General features: G+C 41.2%; 1 protein-coding gene across 6 annotated transcripts; it reads left to right on the top strand.

The window, feature by feature from the left end:
- Positions 1-9,995: 9,995 nt before the first annotated feature.
- Positions 9,996-23,352, top strand: LOC311262389 (uncharacterized protein). 6 transcript variants are annotated; one of them, XR_014623244.1, is made up of 14 exons: positions 9,996-10,058; positions 13,996-15,861; positions 16,884-17,006; positions 17,359-17,569; positions 17,653-17,778; positions 18,639-18,680; positions 18,782-18,847; positions 18,987-19,092; positions 19,259-19,333; positions 19,478-19,747; positions 19,826-19,998; positions 22,361-22,425; positions 22,950-23,044; positions 23,185-23,352. XR_014623244.1 is itself a non-coding variant. In XM_084361728.1 (12 exons), the coding sequence occupies exons 8-12, from the start codon at positions 19,735-19,737 to the stop codon at positions 23,316-23,318; spliced, it is 480 nt and encodes a 159-aa protein (XP_084217854.1). In that variant the 5' UTR covers positions 9,996-10,058; positions 13,996-15,861; positions 16,884-17,006; positions 17,359-17,569; positions 17,653-17,778; positions 18,639-18,680; positions 18,782-18,847; positions 18,987-19,734; the 3' UTR covers positions 23,319-23,352. The 6 variants fall into 6 exon arrangements, 2 of the variants coding, with proteins under 2 accessions (XP_084217854.1, XP_084217855.1); XR_014623245.1 differs by having other exon boundaries at positions 19,586-19,747; XR_014623246.1 differs by having other exon boundaries at positions 19,259-19,324; positions 19,586-19,747.
- Positions 23,353-24,017: the final 665 nt, after the last annotated feature.

Here is a 24,017-nt window from a genome sequence, read left to right on the forward strand (position 1 = left end):
TTGCAACAGTGGGTCTTACAGGGTTATAATCATTTTTCCAGAGTAATTTGCCCAACACTGTGGCTGCTGATGAAATGGTAACAGGAGATAGCCTAGCTCAGTAGAAGTTCAGGCCCACAGCCTTCCAATAACCTCCCCCTCATAGCCAGCTGCATTTTGGCTCTCTGATTTGTGTGACAATGGGAGACCAAATGCCCACTCAGTGCAAACAAAAGGTTGAGCAATTATAATGCTAATTCAGCTTGCTTACTAGATACTTTCAACTTGTAGTACAGCACACCACACATCACACATCCTAACACACATAAAATCCTGTTTAGTAGATAAAAACATGAGCATCAGCAACATCCCTAACTGATATTGCTAATTCCCTGGCCTAAGTCATAAGGCATGTACTGAATACCTGCACAGCTGCAAACATCTTCCAAAATTCTTTTCATCACCTGAAATTATTCCTCTTTAAATGGAGATTCACAATGATTACATTGTGATCAAATAGGCTATTTGACAGGAGGTATTACTAGCATTCATTTCCGAATAAAACAGTGGCCAGCACATAGGCCTGTTATAATGTCATGGCTCAAATCTAATGATGATTATGTATGTAATTGCGGTTTCATGAATTTTGACTGACCACCAGAGGTGCTTTAAGTGCCGCCTCTTGCGGTCAGTGGAAATTCAGATAACATCAGAATGACTGTGGGCGATGAGAATTTTGTGAGAGAAGCGCCATCTCCTGGTCATACCCTGTATTTCAATGAATGGGAGGAGTTACAGTAAAACATTGACACTCCCATGAGAAAGAGGGGGGCCACCCCAGCGGCAGGGATTTGAAGGGGATTTGGAGGGAAGTTGGCTGGAAGACGTAGGCCATTTGGCTGGCTTTCAGCCTGAAGGGGAACTTTTAAACCGCTACTACTGTATGACTACAGTCCATTACAGTCGCTGAGTGAATGTATCCAACAAGTCACTCAGTGGATGGGCCAGAACTTTCTTCAGCTCAATGCTGAAAAGACAGAAGTCATTGTTTTTGGTCCCAAAAACGCAAGGCTTGAGGTCAGTGGCCAACTTCACTCAATTACACTAAAAACCACTGACCAAGCCAGAAATCTGGGTGTAGTTATGGACTCAGACCTGAATTTTAACAGCCACATAAAGACTATCACTAAATCAGCCTATTATCATCTCAAAAGCATTGCACGAATTAAAGGACTTCTGTCTAAACAAGACATGGAAAAACTAGTTCATGCATTTATTCTTAGTAGGTTAGATTATTTGTAATGGTGTCTTTATGGGTCTCAGTAAAAAATCAATCAAGAAGCTGCAGCTCATCCAGAATGCTGCTGCTAGAGTCCTGACCAACAGCAGGAAAATGGACCATATCACACCTGTCCTTAAATCCCTGCACTGGCTCCCTGTGAGCCAAAGGATAGAGTTTAAAATCCTGTTACTGGTCTACAAATCACTAAATGGTCTTGGACCTAAATACATGTCAGAGCTGCTGGTGGGATATGAAGCATCCAGAGCCCTCAGGTCATCAGGGACAGGTCTACTCAGTGTCCCCAGGGTCAGAACCAAGCAGGGTGAAGCTGCATTTAGCTTCCATGGTCCTCACCTGTGGAACAAACTCCCTGAACGCCTGAGGTGTGCAGAAACTGTCAGCTCATTTAAATCAGGGCTGAAAACATTACTGTTTACTGCAGCTTTTGTATAGTGTAAGACCTTTCTGTTTGCCACTGCCTTTCACCAAAGCAAATTTAAGGCTTTGAACTGCACTGTAACTCTTATTTTCTCTGTGACTTTTGTTTTCTATTATTGTGTGTAGGAAATCTATTCTATTTTAGCCTACTTTCCTATTTCTTAACTTGTTTTAATGTTTTGTTTTAATGTCTTCTTCTTAACTTGTTTTAATGTTTTGTTTTAATGTCTATTTCTTAACTTGTTTTAATGTTTTGTTTTAATATATTTTAAATGTTTTTAATGTAATTGTATGCGCCTGTAAAGCACTTTGAGTTGCCTTGTGTCTGAATTGTGCTATACAAATAAACTTGCCTTGCCTTGCCTTGGTAAATGTATGGACTCTTATAATAAAAGTATCTGGTCCTTATTATTGATCTTTGATTGAGAATATAATTTTTTATAATATGCTTCGAACCATTTATGGATGTTATCGGTCTTATATTTTATTGAATTAGTAGAGGAATCCCTAATTTTGTAAATATTATTATTTGCCTCTTGCTTTTTCAACCTATAGGCCAAAAGCTTAGCAGATTTCATCCTTCTTTGTAAAATCGTTGTTTCTTTATGTTCTTTTTCTAGTCTTTTCAGATCCAATTGTAATTTTTTGAGTTTTTCCTGTTTTTGCTTTTTTAAATATATTGACTTGGCAATTAATTTCCCTCTAATTACAGCTTTACACGCATCCCACAGCTGTCAGGTGGGTCTCCTGCAACAAGCCACCCCCACCCCATCTTTTCTCATCTTACCTCGTATCTTAGACCTTTTAATTGGGTTAAGTATCCCATTCACGTTGTATGAGGCTATCTTTAATGATTTTTTCTGAGTCACCATATTCACTATTTTTTTCACCCATTTCTTGTCCCCCCATCCACTCACTCCCTGGATACCCCTTATGCTACAGAAACGGCAAACTGCCCTGAACAGAATAAAACACAAATCAAAAACCTCTTCTAATGAAATAGTGATGAATATGTATCCCTTGCGTGGGGTCTGCATTTCGACCCTTACTAAGCCCTGATGACTAATTAGCTCCAAGGGATGACCTCTCCCTCCTGGGTGGAGTGGGCCCTCTTTACAGCAGTTAGCTTTGTCCATATGTATTTGACATCTCCAAAAACGGAGTAGCCCAGACCTTTATAAAATACGTCGAGGAAATCACCATGTCAAATTGGAGAGACTGTGAAGAGCACAGTCCAAATGAACAAAAGCTGATCAGTCCTCATCTTTAAGCCCTGTGTCCATTAATCCTTGTACTGATTTCTCCTGAAAGTTTGCAGTCTTTGTTTATAGACTGTCTCCTTGGATGTTTGTCCCTTCTTTGCACAGCTGGCCTGCCAGGTTAGGGGTTTGATCCTCTCCAGTCCAGTCACCTGAAGACCCCTCTTCGCCATGTCCTTAATCACCTCTTCTGCCGTATTGTAGAGACAGTTTCCCCCTCGTAAAACATCTGCAGTCACGCTGGAAATGGCACCTGGAAGCGTATTTTCTTCTCTTTAAAAATGTTTTTTGCCTCTGTGTATTCCTTCCATTTTCTCAGTACCTCCGGAGCGTAATCGTGGTTTAGAATAGAAACACATTCTTCCTCTCGTACATGAAGCCTTTTTTCTGCCATGCTGTCTTTATTATCTCTTCTTTATTTTTGAAACTCATAAACTTCACCACGACTGATCTCGGGGGGGAACCTGGGGAGGGATGTAACACCAGAGCCCGGTGAGCCCTCTCAATCTGGAGGTGAAAGGACTGAGGCAACTCCAGCTTTTCTCTCAGAACGGTCTCAAAAAAGTCAGTCATCGACAGAGCGTTGTCTTCCACTCCCTCCTTGACCCCATGAATCCTTACATTCTCCCTCTTCGTGCGTCCCTCTTGATCCACCAGCCTCGCTTCAAACTGTTTCTGTGGCTCTATGAGTGTATCATCCTCAATGTACAGTAGACGCTCCTCTGCTTCCACTATCCGTCTTTCGGCGTTATCAATCCTGTTGTTTGCCACCCTGATATCTTCTTTAATTATATTATTATATTTAAATGGCTTTTAACATCTTGCCAGAGGACTACAGTTGGAAATTAGCCTCTGGCTAACACTGGCACTTTTACGGTTACGTTCATTAATGTGCACTGTCCTCCTTAAATAAAAAAAAATTCTTTAGGGGGGTGTGAGTTTTCACATGAAAATCTCGCAGCTCTTAAGTATTATTTCCAGGTTCGCCATACCTTGAGTGGACTGTGCCTCTTCGTTTTGGCTACTCAGGCTCACTTCTTTCACACCTGTTGACTGGGTTAGCTCTTCATCCTGATCCGTTAGCTCTGATGCTAACGTATCTTGTTTGTTGTCCCCTCCGACGTCTAACTCAGGTTTTTGAGACTTTCTTCTATATATCATAATGCTCTTTCTGGAAAATATTTACCATTCTGTTGTTTGCCTATTGACACATAAATGGGGCTTTTAAAACTCAAAGTCGGGGAGCTCACTTTTTATGCTGCTGCCATGATGGAGGTGCACCGGAAGTATCGGGTTATAGAATTTTTAAAGAATCCCAACAGTATTTGGAATGATTTTCCTCATATTTATTATTTATTTATTTTAGGGCCAGGACTCGATTAAAAAAATTAATCTAATTAATTAGAGGCTTTGTAATTAATTAATCGAAATTAATCGCATTTTTAATCGCATATAAATATTTGACCTGAGAACAGTGAGAAGCACTTTTTTTCATATGGGTTTTAGTATACCATTGAATAATGACTGAATACATGAGCTTAAGCAACAAAACATTGTTTATTTTTTTTTCAAGGTGGTACTTAACCAAGACCAACAGACTAGGGATTCAGCAGCGGCAAGGATTGCTCGGTAAAGTTTTAACTTTCACTTTCACTTTCAAGGCCGGCCTGAGAGAGGAGCTGGACAGCGTGCTGTGGTTGGTGTAACGCGTTGAAAGTCCAGCTGTCTTGCTTATGTTGCTATATGTTGCCAGGGCGGATCAGAGCGCCGTCCCTAGCTGCTCTCATGTGTCCAGTCACAGACATGATCTGACGACTTTCAAGGCCGGCCTGAGAGAGGAGCTGGACAGCGGTGCTGTCTTGCTTATGTTGCTATTGCCAGGGCGCCAGTGTCGGCGGCTTTTTAACTCGTTAAATAATTGTGCTCCAGTATAATCGGTACGCCTGAAACTCAGTGAGAAACGTTCCGCGGTGCAAAAATAAGTGCGATTAAAATGCGTTAATTTTTGTGTAATTAATTAATCTTAATTAACGCGTTAAAGTCTCGGCCCTAATTTATTTATTTGGTATATATCCCAGCGGGCACCTTGACGTCAATTTGATGTTGAGGATTAGTCAAGATTTTGACTACCATCATAAATAGCCTACAGGAGCTTTGACATCCTTATGGTTGTAAAGAGGTTCAACAAAGGGATCAATCCCACATCGGGTTACTGCGCTATATATCGTAAGTCAATATCTGGAAGCATGGCATTGAATTGATGTCAAATTGATGTCCCAATAAAACTGCTGTGAGGGTATGTTTTTGTTTTGTTTTGTTTTTTTGCTTAGGGATGATAACAGACTGTCAATCAGCAGCTATTAAACTTTCAATCTATATATTCAATGGACAAAATACGTCTAAATTGACATCAGCTGAAGTCACACACATTCCGGTGAGCCCCATACGAAAAAAAAAAAATGAATGGGTTTCAATTTTCTGGTCCCAGTCGTTGGATTCCAGATGTTGTTTGTGGATTTATTAATTTTTTTCTTTGCACGAAAAAATTGCATTTAAATTCACAAACAAATCGATATATTGAGATTTATTGAATTTCTTGAGTATGATGATAACTTCATCAGATGAAACAAAACAAACTGGAACACTGGCTTAACTTTGTGTAAAAAAACACTTTTAGGGTATTAATCTTATTATTAATATCAATTAATTCATAATAACATTTTGATTAATGTATTATATTATAATCCATTAATTAAATAAATAATTATAAATAAAAATACAAATAATATAAGAAAAAATAAACAAGCATATATTATTTTATGTTATTTATTTAATAATATAATAGTTCAATATATACAATTGATTAATTAAGTGTTCTAATTATTATTATTATTTTTTAATTTATTATATTATCATACATTCATAAAAAAATATATAAATAATGAAATGCAGCGAGGTATCATCTGGAGTCGCGAACAGCGCATACAGTAGGTACTACTTCGTTGTGGCCGAGTTCACGCCTTTTTTCAACACCTTTTTAGTGGAGGATCAATTGTGTTTTCATGAGAAGCGGCAATGTGCCCAAACAACCACCAGGTGGCATCTGTGAGCAGGAGGACGACAACATGCAGCAGCAGGGAGCAGTGACCATGAACGGGGAATGGACAGAGTTGCCTGATTTATGTTTCTGTTCGTTGTTGCTTAAATACAAGAATGTAGCTAATAATACCTCACCCACTCCACACCTCATTCCAACTCCTTCCTTCAGCCTGTCGCTACAGGGTCCCTCTAGCAAGGACAAACTTAGTGAGTTGTTGATGATGTTGATGGCGGATGAGATGAATGATTTTTTTCACTATGAAGCCTTTTAAAGTACGCACAGCCTACAGAAGTTTCAACGTCCATACAAGCATTTAAGAAATGATTCTTATCAGTTCCATAATTCAGCGAGAATTTTTACTCAAAGAAAAAATGTATAAAGATCAGTTTTTAGGTTGAAGACACGACAGCAGCACGTATGTCCAGACGCTGGTGTGTCAGCTGGGGCAGCGGGTCGGTGATAAATAAGACACATGAAATAATTGTGACTGACGTATAGCTCCCCTGGTACCGAATATCAATAGATGATAACCAGAAAAAAACAAAACAACGTTCTATTGATCTGATTCACCGGCTTCATGGACGTCGGAACTATTTTCTGAGATGGCGGGATTTTTGTTGGGAGGGGCGGGGGAAGCACGCACTTTTATCAATGATTAAGGATTTGATTTGAAGTTATTTTATAATGGCGTGCAGTTATAACAGAACTAGAATGGATGAACACGGCATCTTTATTGTTAAGAAAATGAAACTTTGATCACTAAATCAAGCCATTTAAGGAACATAACAGCATTATTTGTACCCTTGAATGAAAAAAAGAAAAGTCTGCGCTCCTGACTCAGGGCTTTCATGCATATCCAAAAGTGGACCTTCTCTCAGTTGACCCACTGATGAAGGTTTTAAGCAGGGTCGAGACATCGCTCTCACCCATAAGGTCACTGTGAACGTTCATAACGGTCAAATGTGTTAGTCTCTCCTGCGTCATGGTGCGCAGCCAGGTATTCAGCCTGCGCAGGGCTGAGAAAGAGCGCTCGGATGCCGCGACAGATATTGGCAGGGCCAGGCACAGCTTAATGAGCTTCTCCACCTCTCTCGTGGAAAGGGGGTCAGTTCCGAGGAGCCCACATCCACTCGTTTCCCCTGAGCCGCCTCAAGAACTGCCTGCTCTCGCCCTGCAGCTATGCGGAGTCCTTCCTGATCAAAACGCCGCTCCGCCTCGGAGCGCACCAGGTCCATATGCACATCCTGGATGGTGCTTACTTCTCGTATCTTCCCGTGGGTAGGGAGGCTGATGGGGTGCGTGAGTTCCGACGTCTATGACCGGCTTTCTTTCTTTCAGTTGTGGTGTCAGAATTTAACACAAATATTTGTGCTTTCTATTCCTTATATTTTCTACAACAGGCTTATAGAAAGAAGAACGACGCCACGTCATGTCAGACAGTTTTCTCTAGCTTTATTAAAATACATAATCAGCAGCTTCACAGTAGTCGGATATACAGAAGGTTATTTAAAGCGGAGTGAGTCCCTGAAGCAGTCTCCCTGCAGGAGGAGATCCCTTGGCCAAGTGATCAATGTATTTGTTGCAGACCTCTTTGCTGTCCTCAGCGCGCGGGTTAGGGGGTGGGGGCGCTGGCGTAGCAAGCTTTTCAAAAGTGTGGGGGATGGATGTGGTCTTTCCAGTTAAGCAACTTGTTCCAGATGCCTTAACATTTGCATTCCCCCATACTGAGGAATGTGTGTAGGGGACGAGAAGTAAGCACCATCCAGGATGTGTCCATCCTGCATTCGGAGGTGGAGAAGCTCATTAAGCTGTGTCTGGCCCTGCCAATGGCCGCGTTTCTCAGATTCGTTAAGAAGCTCTTAAGTGCTAAGATATTTCTTTTTTAGGAGCGCTCTTAAGAACGCTGTGAAAGAAGGATGTGTTTCCCAGAGTCGCTCTTAGCTTAAGAAGATCTTTCACTATGAATGAAATGTAAGATCGAGCTGACCCACTCTTAACAGCCTTCTTAGCGACCAAATGCTCAGTGATCAAGCCGCCTCAGGGAAATTTATATCCTCCACTTTTCGAAATAATAAAACAATGCTCAATGTTGAAATGCGCTCATAGCTGCGGGCCACTGGCGCAAGAAACATTGGTTAATAGAAGGAAAAAAAACTTTTTATTGAATTACACGTTTTCCACAGCTTTCCACACACATCTGCATATGAGTTTATAGTACTACACATAAAAATACAACAACCCTGTGGCATTTCACAGATATCAAGGAAACAGATGTATTAAACTCAGCTGAACCTCATCCAGAGAGGCTTCACCTGCTACTCTATATAAATGCGTTGCCAAAGTCCGCACGTGTGAGAAACCATGGCTGCAATACAGCACATTCTCGCTGCGAACCAACAGCGTCGCCGTGCGCGAAGCCAGACGGTTTACATAAATGCATACGTGCGTCAGCACTTCTCCCCACTGGACGTGCTGTCAGACCGGGCTGTCCAGGCAAAGTACCGGCTGCCCCGTGCGGAGATCCAACGGCTGATCACTCGGTGTCTCCACACATCCAGAGAGCAACCCGCTGCAATTTTGCCCTCAGCCCGGAGGTGCAGCTCCTGGCTGCGCTGCGTTTTTACGCAGTGGGGAGCTCCCTGGAGTTTCATTTTCTTAACAATAAAGATGCCGTGTTCATCCATCTAGTTCTGTTATAACTGCACGCCATTATAAAATAACTTTAAATCAAATCCTTAATCATTGATAAAAGTGCGTGCTTCCCCCGCCCCCCCTCTCAGAAAATAGTTCCGACGTCCATGAAGCCGGTGAATCAGATCAATAGAACGTTTTTGTTTTTTTTCTGGTTATCATCTATTGATATTCGGTACGCTACAGTTGTGGTGTCAGAATTTAATGTATTTTATGTACACAAGCAGGAAAGCTGGTGAGAATTAATGCTCATTTGCTCATTTATTTGCTCAAACTTGGAGCTATATGTGATCATAATGATGACGAGAAAAGAAAACACATTAACTAAGGGTAGTGCCTTTACAGAGATTCGAACTCATACTAGCAGAAGATTCTGCTTACTTAGGGAGCTGCTCTACCGGGGGAGCCATACGTCTGTTATAACACACATCCGCGTCTGGACATACGTGCTGCTGTCGTGTCTTCAACCTAAGAACTGATCTTTATACATTTTTTCGTTGAGTAAAAATCCTCTCTGAATTGTGGAACTGATAAGAATAATTTCTTAAATGCTTATATGGACGTAGAAACTTCTGTAGGCTGTGCGTAATTGTTTCTGCCTCCGCTTATTAGCCGTGGCTGCAGCGAGCAAGCAAAATCACAACCTCAGATGTCTTTAGGGTATCAGATTTTATTATAGGCTATTCTTATATTTAAGCAACATCCAGTCAGGCCGTGATATAGGCTCACGGGGGCGGACTGGGACAATAATTCAGGTCGGCAATTTTACCAGTAAACAAATGTTCCTTAAAAAACGACTAATGTAGTTTAGCTCTACTGTAAAACAAAGAAAGCACAAGTGATTATCCAAGGTCACCCAGATAATTGAGGTGTCCCACCGCTGTGAAACAATCAGTCTGAATCAATCTGATACGGTTTAGCAGTCCCCCTCTCCATTCACTCTACCTGTAGCCTAAAACAGCGCCACTCTCCATTGCAGCTACATTGTGGTCAAATGTGGAATTGTCCCAAAATCGTTTGAGCTGCAATTCAGTACTATGCTTCCACCTAGTGGCTACAGTTGTCACTGACATTTCACGCGTTGCGTGAATCTCGCTCCCCGCGAGTGAAATGGCCACTTTGAAGTAGTACCTACTGTAGGTATCTGTGTCAAGTGCACAGTGCACAGATATCAGCCATCTCATTTGACAAATCACCTCGGATACAGATGACAGGCACACAGGAGGACTCTGATTGGACAGTTGTGTGTGCATCTATTTTTGGCCTCCATATAAAGCCACTGGTGCTGCTACCCTTGGACCTCATCTAGGTAAGTACCTGTCATATCTACATTAGCATACTGAAATTGTTAATAAAAGTGGATTTTAATGAAGCTAGGTATTACTTTCTCTCTTATGATCACCATTACGAAAAATAAATGTAATTGTTTATGGTCCGTCTGTTTCAGCAATATTAATCCGGAGGCACTTGGCCGCGGATTATGGAGTAACGTTAGTGGAGCCAACAGTTAACGAGTAGCCAAGCTAACTGCTAACAGAGGTCCGTTAGCTGTTAGCGGCAATGCTATAGGGGTCCATGGGTATAGAATATGTCTGTCTAGCTAACAGTAACAATATATAATATAGTGTTCTTATAATATATAAGAACACTCAGCTAATGGCTCAAACGTTAGGCCGAGCGAGATGCTAACTGTCGAACCTTGGCCTTTTGTTCGGTCGCGGCGCGAACGGTAGCCATTTTGTCTCCCGGTGCGAGCTAAAGGAACATTAGGCTGCGCTCTATAAGCTAACAGCAGTGACTTTGCTTTTTTGGCCTTTTGTTCTGTCACGGCGCGAACGGTAGCCATTCTGTCTCCCGGTGTGAGCTAACGGCACTACGCAGCTCTGGTATATAAAACATTAGGCTGCTCTCTAAGCTAACAGCAGTGACTTTGCTTTTTTGGCCTTTTGTTCTGTCACGGTGCGAACGGTAGCCATTTTGTCTCCCGGTGGCGAGCTAACGGCACTACTCCACTCTGGTATATAAAACATTAGGCTGCGCTCTAAGCTAACAGCAGTGACTTTGCTTTTTTGGCCTTTTGTTCTGTCACGGCGCAAATGGTAGCCATTTTGTCTCCCGGTGCGAGCTAACGGCACTACTCAGCTCTGGTATATAAAACATTAGGCTGCGCTCTAAGCTAACAGCAGTGACTTTGCTTTTTTGGCCTTTTGTTCTGTAACGGCGCGAACGGTAGCCATTTTGTCTCCCGGTGCGAGCTAATGGAACTACTCAGCTCTGGTATATAAAACATTAGGCTGGGCTCTAAGCTAACAGCAGTGACTTTGCTTTTTTGGCCTTTTGTTCAGTCACGGCGCGAACGGTAGCCATTTTGTCTCCCGGTGCGAACTCTACTGTCATGTATGGATCCTTGACACAGGTCAGATTTTTAATAGGAGACATTGGCCGCGTTTCCCAGATTCGTTAAGAAGCTCTTAAGTGCTAAGATCTTCTTAGGAGCGCTCTTAAGAACGCTGTGAAAGAAGGATGCGTTTCCCAGAGTCGCTCTTAGCTTAAGAAGATCTTTCACTAAGAAGGAAATGTAAGATCGAGCTGACCCACTCTTAACAGCCTTCTTAGCGACCAAATGCTCAGTGATCAAGCCGCGTCAGGGAAATTTATATCATCCACTTTGCGAAATAATAAAACAATGCTCAATGTTGAAATGCGCTCATAGCTGCGGACCACTGGCGCAAGAAAAAAAAATAGAAAATGGTAGATGAAAAAAAAACCCTTTTTATTGAATTACACGTTTAAGTTTTCCGCAACATCTGCATATATGAGTTTATAGTACTACACATAAAAAACAACAACCCTGTGGCATTTCACAGATATCAAGGGAACAGATGTATTAAACTCAGCTGAACCTCATCCAGAGAGGCTCCACCTGCTACTCTATATAAATGCGTTGCCAAAGTCCGCGCGTGTGAGAAACCATGGCTGCAATACAGCACATTCTCGCTGCGAACCAACAGCGTCGCCGTGCGCGAAGCTAGACGGTTTACATAAATGTATACGTGCGTCAGCACTTCTCCCCACTGGACGCGCTGTCAGACCGGGCTGTCCAGGCAAAGTACCGGCTGCCTCGTGCGGAGATCCAACGGCTGATCACTCTGTGCTGCACCTCCGGGCTGAAAATTGCAGCGGGTTGCTCTCTGGATGTGTGGAGACACCAGAGTGATCAGCCGTTGGATCTCTTTGCCTGGACAGCCCGGTCTGACAGCACACACACACACACACACACACACACACACACATAAAGAGGTGGGTGATCGATCTGCCTGGCATCGATTGATTCAGCACAGCAGCAGCGCGGTGGACAGCTCCCACTAAGAGCTTCTTAAGAGGCTTCTTTGGCTTGATCTTAAGGTTCTCCTAAGAAGGCAGTTAAGAACGCGTCTGGGAAACACCCGTATCTTAGCGCTCCTTCTTAGCCGAACCCTTCTTAAGAGCCTTCTTAAGTCCTTAAGAACGATCAAATCTGGGAAACGCGGCCATTAACGTTACACTCGCGATTTGGGGATTTAAAAAAAGTGTAAGAACACATTCTGTACAAGTACATTAACACAAGCTGAAAGCTTTATTTCTTATCTGTCTACTTGTTCAGTTTGTGACTAGTATTTAATACTCCCTTCTGTCTGCCATATAAACAGTTTCTCCTTGTGTTTGTCTGTGATAAAATGTGATTACATGTTTTTTTTTATGTAGTTAAAAAAATATACTTTTATGATACACGTTTACAACCTGCCTTAATTAAATGGAAAAGGAAGCATTTTCATACATGACTATTTTTTGCTTTTGGTAATAAATGTGCATTCAGATGTTAAAATCCTGTACATTGATGATGAAGTTAATGTCATTTTTACTTGTGTGGTATATTTATTGTCATATGCTATTTAGTTTGTCAGAATATTAATTTTTTGCGTCGTAAGATGCGAATAACTGTGAAATTTCCTACACATACCTGCAAACTTGTCACTTTTCTGCAACAATTGCCATTTTCTTGGTCAATTGGGTCATTCATGAGAACTGCGTAGAACCAGAGTTTTTTTTGGGGGGGGGGGGCTGCCCTGAAGGCTAGAATTGTGAAACATTATTGGATTATTCTTATAATTGACATTTCTCTGGGGCAATCGGAATCTCAGCACTTGCTTCATAATCTTGAAGCACACAGCGCCAACTGAGGTCGTCTTTGGATGAGACGCCTGGCCAGTGTTGGCAACTTTCTCGCTAGATTTATCGACTTTTCAGACTCTCTTGGCGACTTTATTTCTAAAAAGCGACTAGCGACAAATTTGGTGACTTATGCAGATCATCAGGGGAAAAGCGAGAAATATTATATTGTAATTCTCATGCTGCTCAGAGTCATCGCAGTCCGCGGCTCCTCTGCAGCAGCGCCAGGGCAGGAGCAGACACCGCCACCACCCTCTGTGGATTTGAGACCGGATAGTTGCCGTTTAATCTGTTTTGATCTGTTAATTCTCTGACTTCATAGTCTTAGTCTAGTCGCAGTTCCACTGGTACTTCATCAGTGACAACCCGAAGCTGCTGAGTCTAGATCTTCTCTCTCACTCTTTCTCTCCAGATTGGGATGTTCCTCTATCTTGTGACAGTGCACATAGTTCGTTTGATCTTCTCCCTCCCTTTACCGTTTTTACGTCAAATATATTTGTCTCTGTAGTGAGTCTGAGATTATTTGGTAAAGTATGCGTATTTTTGTTAAGTCACGCTCAAATCTCCTGCTCTGGCATACATTCACCTAGAAACACCATTTGAACTTTTAAAATGTAGGCAAAAGTCCTGTGTATGAGAGGTGTCTTCAACTTTTTTCCTACGATGTGGAGTTTTTGAAAGCTGACCCTTTTAAATTCAATGAGAACAGGTGAAAAGTTTGAAAAAAATATTTCAAAAATGGACATCTCTGGTAGGGCTGAATGATATGGACAAAGTTTCATATCTCGATATTCATGCCAGATATCTCAATACGGGTTCGGTGAAAACCAAGCATTTTTCAGAAAAATAGAGACGATTTTAAGCCAGAAATTTTGTTGCAAATGTCTCAAAATAGCAACACTTTACGCACAAATGCATAAAATAGGAATTTGTCAAAGGTGGAAACAGTGTTTGCTGCACAAGACATTATGAGCTTGTTGATCTATTTTCAAAACAATTTTGAAACTGTTCAATTTTGATTTTTATATCTCCTGCAGCTCCTGGTCAGCTTACTGGTATGATGGCATATTTTCGGAACTGGAGGAAGCGTAATGCTGAAGTAGCTGCTTTGGCTGAAGAGTCCCCTGATTGTGAGGATGCTCTGTCTGGAATGTTAGAAAGTGGTTCAAGTGTGGTTGAGGATGGAGCCTATCTGCATAATGATGATGGCGATGATGGCGATGATGATGATGTGTCAGATTTTGAGCAGTTGTCTGACACAGAATCTGACATTCAGTTTGAGCCCTCTGCTGAAGAAACCCGTCCTGATCTGGGTGAGGAACTTGCTGCCTGGGCCACCAGAAACCGCTGCAAGCGATTGGCCTTGAATGAAATGCTGGATATACTGAGACGTCAAGGACATCGGCTACCCAAAGATGCCCGAACGCTGCTGAATACGCCAAAACAAGTGGCAACAGTTGAAAAATGTGGTGGACACTATGCGCATTTCGGTATTGCTTCTGGCATTTTGAAACTGCTATCTCAGAATCCTGTCATATGTGAGGACAACATAGATCTGTGCTTCAACATCGATGGTGTACCTCTTTTAAGTAATCCAACACACAAATGTGGCCTATACTCTGCAGGTTTTGGGACTTTTCACCTTTCATTGTAGCCCTCTATTGTGGAAAATCAAAACCAAATAATGTTGAGGAGTACTTGTCTGACTTTATCCTTGAGATTCAACAGTTGCAGCAAGAAGGCATAGTACATAGTGGCACAACACATCAAGTGTCTGTAAGAGCATTCATATGTGATGCACCTGCCAGGGCATTTTTGAAGTGCATAAAAAACCACAACAGTTACAATGCCTGTGAGCGATGCACAACAAGAGGCACTTACGAAGGAAGGGTTGTACTTGGTCCCAAAGAGCCAGGTGCCATAGAAAGGACTGAAGAGGAGTTCTGTCAGTTTGCATACAAAGATCATCAAATTAAAAAATCCCCACTGACTATAGGAGGAATCTCATGTATCCATCAGTTTCCACTGGACTATATGCACTTGGTGTGTTTGGGTGTGGTAAGGAGAATGCTTAATTTCATGAGGCAAGGACCTAAAACATGCAGGTTGTCATTGCAACAAAGGAACATTATTTCAAATCATCTGGACTCCTATAAGGGACAACTGCCAAGAGAGTTTGCACGACAGCCCAGGGGTTTGCAAGAACTTGACAGATGGAAGGCCACAGAGTTGAGACAGTTCCTCCTTTACACAGGACCACTTGTTTTGAGGAAAGTTGTTTCCCCTGCTCTCTACACACATTTTCTTTCACTGATGGTTATCATGTCAATTTTGTTAAACTCTGATGTGCGCAACCACTATCTAGGGTATGCAAGAGAAGGATTTATGGAACAACCTTCACTGTGTACAATGTGCATTCGCTGATTCACCTGCCAGATGATGTCGAACATTTCCAGTGTCCTCTGGATGATGTCTCAAGCTTTCCCTTTAAAAATTACCTCCAAACACTGAAGAAAATGGTCAGGCAATCAAAAAATCCAATTGCTCTGAAAAATGCAGACGTGTGAACAAAGAAAAGTTCACTTGTGTATCTGACACGTCAAGGGATGGCTGTTTCCTTCTTGAGAATGGGGACTTTGTGTTTATAAAGGAAAAATGTGCAGATGGCTCCTTCGTCTGTGATGTCATACACCTTGATGATACAGAGAGCTTCTTTGATGATCCCTGTGATTCCAAGCTTCTTAACATTGCTCGTGTTAGAGATAGAAGCAGAGCGAAGCGTCAACGGATCCTGAGGCAGCAGCTGCATCGTAAAGTTGTTTGCCTGCCGGTTAACCATGAAACCAACTCCGGATGTGTTCTATTTCCGATGCTGCATGATCTGGAGCGATGCTGAATATTATGTGAGTTTAATCTAGTGTATTGTTGCTATATCGCTAATATTGCCAATACTAAACTAACATATTCAGGGTTTGTACTGGTGCTTGCATCATGCAAGGTCTACAAAAAAGATTTGCAGTTTTGTGCAATGGGAGAGTCTGCACTCTCCAGTCACATGAAATGTAAGTTAAGACTTTTTGAGTACTTTGGCCAACTCTGCATGTTAACACTGTGTTTATCCTAACAGCTAATGTTAGCTAAATTAGCAGTTTTATAGACTAAATTATATAAAATGTAGGGTTGTCAAAATTAACGTGTTCACCAAAGACTGTAGAAAAAACGTACGCGTTTACACACGTAATTAATATGGAAACCATAACACGCTAAAGAATAATCAACGCACAATTAGTCACGTTAAGTGACCTAGTTAAGTTAGCGCCTGACTGTCTGTGTCGTCACACATGCAGCCGGGTAGCAATAGAGAAGGATGGCCGAGGAGAAGGCCGAATTTGATGCAATTTGGACTGATGTCAGCAGACGAGTCACTCACACTGGTTAACACCAGAGCTGAAAGTGCCAGAGTCAGAAACGGGACTGTTCAGTTTGTCTCTGTAACGTCACACCAGGCACTGACATCTGTAAGAGCTTAGTATGAAAGTATGAAAAGGGAATATTCACTTTTCTCCACTTTTTATTACTTACTTCTAATAAAGTAAGATTAGATGGCAAGCCAAGACTTCTTACAGATGGGTGACACATTTTGAAACATAAAAAATGTATATCAAAGAACATTACAGGGTGTTCTCAGGTCTCTCTTTGTCTCAGTGTGAGTGTGCCTGAAGAATGCCAAGTGGCTTCCCTTTTTTTTTGGATAAAACTTTGTGTTCTCCTTTTAATTTCTAAACTTTTTTGCTATTATGAAACATAATTTTAGATGTTTATAGCATAATACAATGTACATAAGTGTGATTAAAAAGTAAGTAAGTAGTGCTTGAATTTGAGCTTGAAAAATGTGTACGAACCCTGCATATTGTATGTGTTGCAGACCAGTGGGACCTGGGTACTGTGACTTTGCCATCCAAGAGTCTCGAGTTGGTGTCGGCTAATCCTCCACCCTTGCATTGTTACTGCCTGTTCTGGTGTTTTTTGGCCTCTTTGTTGTACAGTGGTAAGTCTCTGTTTTTGTGTGCATTCTCTTGTATAAAGCTAATTCCCAAGTTTCTCAAGAATTTCTGATGCTGAGACACCTCAGATTACTCCATTATTGATGTGTAAACAGACAAACTCATCAATAGCGACTTACAAAGTGCAATGGTGGAGAAGGTGACATGAATACACAAACGGGGCAAATGGTTGATGCTAGAAGAACAAGGATATGTTTGTAACTTGCAAAACAAGTAAGCAACATAGCATCTAAATCGTGAACGAGAAGACTCAAAGGCACTGTAGCATGTAAGACCCAGACAGGGTAGTTTGAGGGACAGACTAAAAATACATATATGTATGTGTGTTGTATGTAGTTCTTAACTGTACAGGTTCCCAATATGTGGGCCCGAGCTGTGTGGAAGGAGAGAGGTCGGGAGGAGGAGGGAGTCATCCCCCTGTCTTGGATCAAGGACAGTACAGTTTCCTGGCCACCTGGAACTGATGCAACCAAAGCCATTCAGAGGATGGACAAACCAGACAAAAGCTGGAGGAAATTTGTGCTCTCGAAAGTCAAATTCACTTCAAGTATGTTCATATCAGTTGGTACTTACTTTATATTTCACCTTTCATGAATATTAATGCTGATGTATCACTTTCATTTATACCAGTGGGAAAAGAAGAGTGTGAGAGGTATGAACTTACTACGGCTGCTGAGGTCAGTGATGATGAGGAGCTAGGTCTTTCCCGGCCCAAGCGGGTAGTCAAGAAGAAGACCCTTGAAGACTTTGTTGAAGGTATAAATATGAAACATCTGTAAAGCATGTCATATTTAGATGATGTTTGACCAGTGTTGGGAACATTACTTTAAAAAAAGTAATTGGTTACTCAACACTTGTTCCAGAAAGTTAATGAGTTAGTAACTGAATTACTCTGTCATAAAAGTAACCCGTTACCAGGGAAAGTAGCTATTTGTGTTTATAATATAAAAAAAAGTTGCTATATGTCAAAGAATTTGGATTTTTCTGAGCAGTTTTCTCAAATCAGTTGAAAAGAGTTAAACAGGGAGTAGAAAGGTAGTTCAACATAACACACCCCCTCCCCTCCGCTTGGTGGCGAAGTTTAACAACTTCTTTTAGTGGCGGCTCAACCACATAAAGCACACAAACCCATGCTATCGATCAGTGAACACACTGAACATGACAGCCCAAAATAATAGAGCACCGAGTGCTCGATCAAATACATCACAACCAGCTAGCTCTACAGCTAACAATGGCAGCAGCACCGGTCTCCGGCACCGACCGGTGCTGGTCTCCACTCCTCACTGCTGCTTCTGTCGGTGGGGGTGGAGACGCAGACCAACTTAACTCCGACCCCATTTGGATGAGCAGAAGCAAACACTGTTCATGAAAAGTAGGCTAGTGCGCCATTCAGCGAGTCTGAACGCAACTGAAGCCTTGCATAGTTCAGTCAATCAATTCTTGGTATCCCACCGCATTTAATGTTCAGTAACGGTAATTGGAGTTATTGGATTACTCCGTTACTGAAGAAATAACGGTGTTACCTTTATTCCCAAAACTGTATTTGACACTGTGACTTGAAAGCAGGAACATAGCATTGTGAGTGAGTTTATGTGGCTTTTCAATGTGTTATGCAGATGATGAAGAGGGAACTTCTGAGACATCTTGCCATGGACGTAGTAAGTGACTACAAGATCTATAACCAGAACCCTATTTGCAAACTAGAATGTACATGTTGAGAGTCTAACTGCACGTGGTGTGACTGATTGCAATTCTACAGATTTTTCAGTGAGTAAATCACAGAGCTCAATTTCCTGTGGTGAGGCAGATTCATCTTCAGAACGTAGTAAGTATACAGTATATACTATCTATATATCTTAACGAGTACCAAAATAATCTGAGTTTAGTTATGCCAATTGTCTGAGTAGAGATTGGGTAGTGTTTTTTTTTTTTTTAATGTAGCATCATTATTTACAATCCAACAGGCCCTCTCCTGCCAACAGTACCAAAGAAATTGATCAGATCCTTGTCCAGTGTCCAGGACAATCGGAAATCTCTGGAAACCATGGAAACACCATTGAGTCACAGCAGGTTCAGTTACATGTCACTAGTGCCACTGGAGTGGTTAGGGTTAGCTAAGTTTATACTTCCGTTCATGTAAATTGAGTTTTTTCTTTTCTTGTTTTTTTCTCTTGCTGTTTATTTTTATTATTTTGTTGTCTATTTTGTTTTTAAGTATAAATCTATCAATCAACAGATCCAGGTCCAGCAATCGGGGATCTCGCCAGGGTGAAACCATAGAAACACCAACACATCGCAACAGGTCCAGATCGTACGGGTGCTTTAAATCCTTGAAAGTGCTTGAATTTCAATGTTGCTGAGAAGTGCTTGGATTTTAGTTTAAGTGCTTGAAAGTGCTTGACATTATAACTCTGTCAAAATAATCAAGATTTGTATTTTTTCCATAATTGCACAGCCCTAACCATCGGAGATATCATCAAGAAAGTTACAGATCCAGGTCCAGCAATCAGAGATCTCGCCATCAATCAAAATAATACTGATTATTTCTGCCATAATTGTATAGCTCTACTTATCAGAGATCTCGCCAGGAGAGGACCATGTCAATACGTGTCAATACGTGACAGCAGGTCCAGATCAACATCAGTGCATCACTACAGATCCAGGTCATGCGATCAAGGGTTGGCAAGATCCCAGAGGGGAAATGCCTTCCCAATGGAACCGGAGAGTAAGTATGTACTAAACAGAAAATACTGCATGTTGTACAGAATATGAAGTGATAATCACTCTTTGGTCTGACATTCAGAGTTCCAAAAGAGAGTGCTCTTTTTGCTCACGGACATTAGAGCAAAACTCTCTGAAGTTGGCCAGCAATCTGTGTCTCAGGACTCACTGTTTCACCTGGAAGTCATTGACTCCATGGATGACCTTTATGAGCTCAACAGAAAGCTGAAATCTGATGAGACAAGAAAACCGATGGTAAGTTGGTTAAAAAAATATAAAATTCTTTGCAAATCCATATTGTTTTTTTTTTTGCATATATATGTGTTGAAGTATCTATCAGCTATCCATCATCTGTCATCGATCTGTCAGCTGTCATCTATCAGCTATCTATCAGCTATCTATCAGCTAGATGATAGATGATAGCCATCTGTCATCTATCGGCTATCTGTCATCTATCGGCTATCTGTCATCTATCAGCTATCTGTCATCTATCATCAATCATCTATCAGCTATCAGCTATCTATCAGCTATCTGTCATCAATCTATCATCTATCAGCTATCTATCAGCTATCTGTCTAGATCGATGACAGATGATAGCTGATAGATGATTGATGATAGATAGCTGATAGATAGCTGATAGATGATAGATCGATGACAGATAGCTGATAGATAGCTGATAGATGACAGATAGCTGATAGCTGATAGATAGCTGATAAATGATAGATAGCTGATAGATCGATGACAGATAGCTAATAGATGATAGCCATCTACAGGTATTAGCCATGAGGACGTGTACATATTCACGTTCATGACAATCGGAATGCTCTCCCTGGGATATGGAATGTTCATGCAACTTCGGAAGCTGAGAAAGATCGCTGCCGAGCAGACCAGTGTGAGGGCTGACAACGCCAAAACTCGGAGTGCTGTGGTGGAGATGCGATCTGGCATCTCCACAATTTGCGAGTACATGGGAAAGATGCGAGCAGACGTGGCTTCTAATCGAGAGGTCTTGGTGAAGCTAAGCGCGGCGAAAGCTCCAGAAGAGATGGATGAATAAAGACGGCAATACGGGCTCTCACACCATCCCAGTTAACAACCAAATAACTGAAACTAACCTATATCGATTGGACCACCCTATGACCGTGTTACACTCCAGGCAACAAGTAGAGACTGTCGTTCACTCATGATGGACTAATATAGACACTGTGCAGACACACACGTAGTCTGTTGACTGTCTAGAGCTGGACTGCAGCTCTGTTCACTGCATGCTGCTGTAACATGAATGTCAAAATACAAAAGAAATATAATTTGTGGAAATAATGTATTCTGTGGGTAACGGGGGCGGGACTAGATAAGCATCTGCTTCTCCCGCTTTCCCTTTCGGTCATGTGTACTACCTGATTTTAACTAAGATGATGTGTGATGATGACTGTCTAATAACATGCCGAAATAAATAAATAAATAAATCTGTCATCTATCGGCTATCTGTCATCTATCGGCTATCTGTCATCTATCAGCTATCTATCATCAATCATCTATCAGCTATCTATCAGCTATCTATCAGCTATCTGTCATCTATCAGCTATCAGCTATCTGTCATCTATCAGCTATCTATCATCAATCAGCTATCTGTCATCGATCTATCATCTATCAGCTATCTGTCATTGATCTATCATCTATCAGCTATCTGTCTAGATAGATGACAGATGATAGCTGATAGATGATTGATGATAGATAGCTGATAGATAGATGATAGATCGTTGACAGATAGCTGATAGATGACAGATAGCTGAAAGATAGCTGATAGCTGATAGATCGATGACAGATAGCTAATAGATGATAGCTATCTGTCATCTATCGGCTATCTGTCATCTATCGGCTATCTGTCATCTATCAGCTATCTGTCATCTATCAGCTATCTATCATCAATCATCTATCAGCTATCTATCAGCTATCTGTCATTGATCTATCATCTATCAGCTATCTATCAGCTATCTGTCATCTATCAGCTATCTATCATCAATCATCTATCAGCTATCTGTCATCGATCTATCTATCAGCTATCTGTCTAGATCGATGACAGATGATAGCTGATAGATCTTGATAATAGATAGCTGATAGATAGCTGATAGATCGATGACAGATAGATGATAGCCATCTGTCATCTATCGGCTATCAGCTATCTGTCATCTATCAGCTATCTATCATCAATCAGCTATCTGTCATCGATCTATCATCTATCAGTCATTGATCTATCATCTATCAGCTATCTGTCTAGATCGATGACAGATGATAGCTGATAGATAGCTGATAGATAGATGATAGATCGATGACAGATAGCTGATAGCTGATAGATCGATGACAGATAGCTAATAGATGATAGCCATCTGTCATCTATCAGCTATCTGTCATCGATCTATCATCTGATAGATGATAGATCGATGACAGATGATGGATAGCTGATAGACGACAGATGTCAGCTGATAGCTGACAGATCGATGACAGATAGCTATCATCTGTCACCGATCTATCATCTGATAGATTTCAAAATAACCCCTGTAAGTGTATGTGTATTTATACATATTTAAATATAATGTATGGAAAATTATGTCTTCAGACCACTCAAATGACAAAGATTGGTGGGGCGGACATTCGCGAAAACGTCGGCAACATCATGAAGAGGTCAGTCCTGTTTATCTATTAATCCTGGAAGACTGGTCAACAGCCAATAGTGTGCCACCCCCTAAGTCCCAAAAGTAGAACTATCACAGCCCTTGATTTTAAATGATTTAAGCATTCCCAAATTTTACCTTGTTTCTGTTTGTCTGTGGATTTATATTTCATCATTTGATGTAGTTTAATGTGGTTAAATGTGTGAAAATGTCTGTCTGGTGTGTTTTGGTGGTTCATTTGTGAAAGATACAAGGAGCACAGTGAAGAGTTACGCTTCCTTGTTTTTGACATTCCACTCACAGCAACAAAAACCTTTTGTATGAATAAGTCAAAAGTTTGTATACTTCCACGTAACCTGGCCTGACCTTTATGTTTCTTCTTTTTTTTTGTTTATTTTTTCTTCTGTATGTTTTTGGTAAAACTTTTATACTATCTGACCCCAGGAATAATGGCAGCAGTGAAACTGCAGTTAATGGGGATCACAATAAACAATAACCTCGATTTAATAGCATTTGTGTGTATGTGTTTGACAGAGTCCTGACAAATAAAATAATGGCAGGACTAAATATGGACGGTGGTGGTGGCAAGGGTGCCTTCAGAAAAATGGCCCTTTGCAAGGTCATGATTGGTAAGTAGAATTTCTTTTTGTGCACGACCTAGGATTTTGACATTTGCCACATGATGTTGAAATAAGTTATTTTGATAAATGTTTGATCCTCAATCAAAAAACTGACTGTCCTCAACACTTGTAAAATGTCCTTTTTTAAGATGCCATTAAGAAGTCACAGCCTGAAGCTAGTGAGGCGGCCATTGTGTTGAGGATGGGGACCTATCTGCGGTCAGCGCCTGACCGAAAAGGTGGTGGTGGGCGCAAGACCACTGCAGCTGAACCTGATGAGTAGGCTGCAGCTGAGATTAAAGTTGTTTGATTTGTTACTGTGTTGATATTATTTGTTTGTTGTTGTTGTTGTTGTTGTTGTTGTTGTTGTTGTTGTTGTTGTTAGGGGTGCCATTTAGCTCAGTGGGTAGAGGAGGTGTCCCATGTACAAAGGCCTCGTCCTCGCTGCAGTGGACGCGGGTTGGACTCCCGGCCTAGGTCCTTTTGCTGCGTGTCACTCCCCATCTCTCTCTCATCCTGTTTCCTTTCACATATTCAGCTGTGCTATCAATAAAGCCATAAAAGGCCAAAAAAAAACTTTAAAAAAAAAAAAAATTTGTTGTTAAATGAAAAAACAATAAAATGTTTTGTTCATACATATGCTTGATCATTGAGCTACTATTGTAGCAAAAACAAATACATGTAGCACAACTCAGTATAGACAAGGTCCAAGGTCTTGTGCATGAAATACTGCATAAATGCAAAGATCTCGCATAGTCTTGTATTGCTTTGTTTTGGACTCACAGGATCTTCATCAGTTTTTAATCCTGATGAAGATCCTGTCAGACCAAGTCTAGATTAAGCCAATTCTAGCAATACAAGATGGTGTGTGGGATCTTTCCATCTGTGCATTTTCATTTTCTTTTTTTTCCACAAAAGCTTGACATTGAAATGATGTCAAAATAACATCAATATCATTATTTGGCTGAAAGCTTAAAGAACC

Source organism: Pagrus pagrus (assembly GCF_965226575.1).
Source record: "Pagrus pagrus genome assembly, chromosome: 9".
In the NCBI taxonomy this organism is placed as follows: Eukaryota; Metazoa; Chordata; class Actinopteri; order Spariformes; family Sparidae; genus Pagrus; species Pagrus pagrus.

Bases quoted from the DNA above. Each gene is read 5' to 3' on its own strand.
- LOC311262389 (XM_084361728.1), top strand. The intron at 19,999-22,360 runs GTAAGTTGGTTA...TTATGTCTTCAG, and splicing joins ATGAGACAAGAAAACCGATG to ACCACTCAAATGACAAAGAT. The intron at 22,426-22,949 runs GTCAGTCCTGTT...TGTGTTTGACAG, and splicing joins GTCGGCAACATCATGAAGAG to AGTCCTGACAAATAAAATAA.